At 31.4% G+C, this 1,770-nt stretch overlaps 1 protein-coding gene across 1 annotated transcript in view; it reads left to right on the top strand.

The window, feature by feature from the left end:
- The first annotated feature begins 316 nt into the window (after nucleotides 1-316).
- LOC111712777 (poly(rC)-binding protein 3) overlaps nucleotides 317-1,770 on the top strand; it is a 20,106-nt gene continuing 18,652 nt past the window's right edge. Inside the window, exons 1-2 of the mRNA XM_023487499.1 lie at nucleotides 317-402; nucleotides 639-695. Of these exons, the coding sequence (XP_023343267.1) occupies nucleotides 340-402; nucleotides 639-695 (120 nt within the window). The 5' untranslated portion in view covers nucleotides 317-339. The remainder of the gene's footprint in view (nucleotides 403-638; nucleotides 696-1,770) is intronic.

Raw genomic sequence — 1,770 nt, 5'->3', positions numbered from 1 at the left:
ATAATAATGATAATAGTGAGAATAATAATAATGATAATAATGATAATAATGATAATAACAACATTACATTTTTTTCTAAGAGTCTCAAGTTCGCACCTGTTTTCCAGTTTTTACCGGAAAAATAAAGATTAAGTTTGAAAAAATGAAAAAAAGGAGTTTTTGCCACAAACTGATGGTGTAACACTTTAATATTTCGACAGAATTTGGTTTGTTAAATATCGAAGGTCTACGAGTACTACAAAGATATAGAATATTAGAGTTTGTGGTAAAAAAAATTTATAAATATACATATTTTATATATTTTTACTTTGTATATTCATATTTTAGTACCGCCTGAAGATGGCTACCACAACCGACACCACTAACATTACCTTAACTATCCGGATACTCATGCAGGGAAAGGTAGAACATCTTATTTCTTTTTTTTTAAATTGTTAATAGATTGTTGAACCTTTGAAACAGAAACTTAATGATTCTTAACAGTGAGCTTAAAACTATTTTTGAGGAACAATAAAAATTAGTTTTCAAAAAAAATTACAATTTTTGGCTCTTTTTTGAATTTGGAATTCTGTAATTCAATATGATGTCAAAACAGTCTCTGTAAATATGTTTTAAATAAAATAAAATAAATTTTTCAGGAGGTTGGGAGCATAATTGGAAAGAAGGGAGATATAGTTAAGAAGTTGAGAGAGGAGGTAACCCCCCCCCACACATTTTTTACTAACACTTCCAACCTTTAACTCCTCCAATGGCGGAATGTTATATGTTATGTTATGTTATGTTATGTTATGTTATGTTATGTTATGTTATGGAATGGGATGGAATGTTGGGACACTCAGTAAAAAAAAATTTAATCGCTAAATTTGTCCTAGAATTAATGAAATGAAATGTTTTCTCCTTTTTCCTCCTAATTTTCAATTCGACTGCAGAGTTCTAAGTCCATATATATTATTCATGATGTTCGTGCAACCTTTGAGCTTGGTTTGATCTTAAATAATAATAAATCTGTAAAGTGAAACTATACAATTCTTTGATTTCTGATTAAAAGAGAGGGATTGCAGTACTACTACTTTACAATATTTTCAATGAAGCTAGGTTATATATAGCCTGGTGTGTTTGGTCTGATCTGGGTGGGTGGTTATGATCTAGCTTGGCTGGATCTGACGTAGCTTGGCTGAATCTGATGTAGCTTGGCTGGTTATGATCTAGCTTTGCTGGATCTGATCAGGCTTGGCTGGATCTGATCTAGCTTGGCTGGATCTGATCCGTCTTGGCTGGATCTGATATGGATCTGGTTGGATCTTGTTTGACTAAGCTAGAAATGGACTATCATGCAACCTTTAACCAAAGTTTAAAACTATAAATTAAGGTCCTTTCGAAAATCCGTGATCAATCACTTGAATTTTCATGTTTGCTACATAAAAGATTTTAATGGCGTGTTGTTTGAAATAAGTTGTTAATGTTACTAAACTAATTGATTTATATGTTCAACTATTTCAAAACGACTTTAGTTTTTTTCTTTTGAAATCCAGAAATTAGAAACTGGACAGAAATATTTTTAAAAATCCTCAACATATCCTCATGGTGTTGTTGTTGTAGAGTCTAATCTGGTGCTTACATGTAGAATCTAATCTGGTGTTGTTGTTGTAGAATCTAATCTGGTGTTGTTGTTGTAGAATCTAATCTGGTGTTGTTATTGTAGAGTCTAATTTGGTGTTGTTGTTGTAGAATCTAATCTGGTGTTGTTGTTGTAGAATCTAATCTGGTGTT

Source organism: Eurytemora carolleeae, unplaced genomic scaffold, assembly GCF_000591075.1.
Source record: "Eurytemora carolleeae unplaced genomic scaffold, Eaff_2.0 scaffold792, whole genome shotgun sequence".
In the NCBI taxonomy this organism is placed as follows: domain Eukaryota; kingdom Metazoa; phylum Arthropoda; class Copepoda; order Calanoida; family Temoridae; genus Eurytemora; species Eurytemora carolleeae.
The sequence above is the reverse complement of the archived record's forward strand: the minus strand, read 5'-3'. Positions and strand labels throughout refer to the sequence as shown.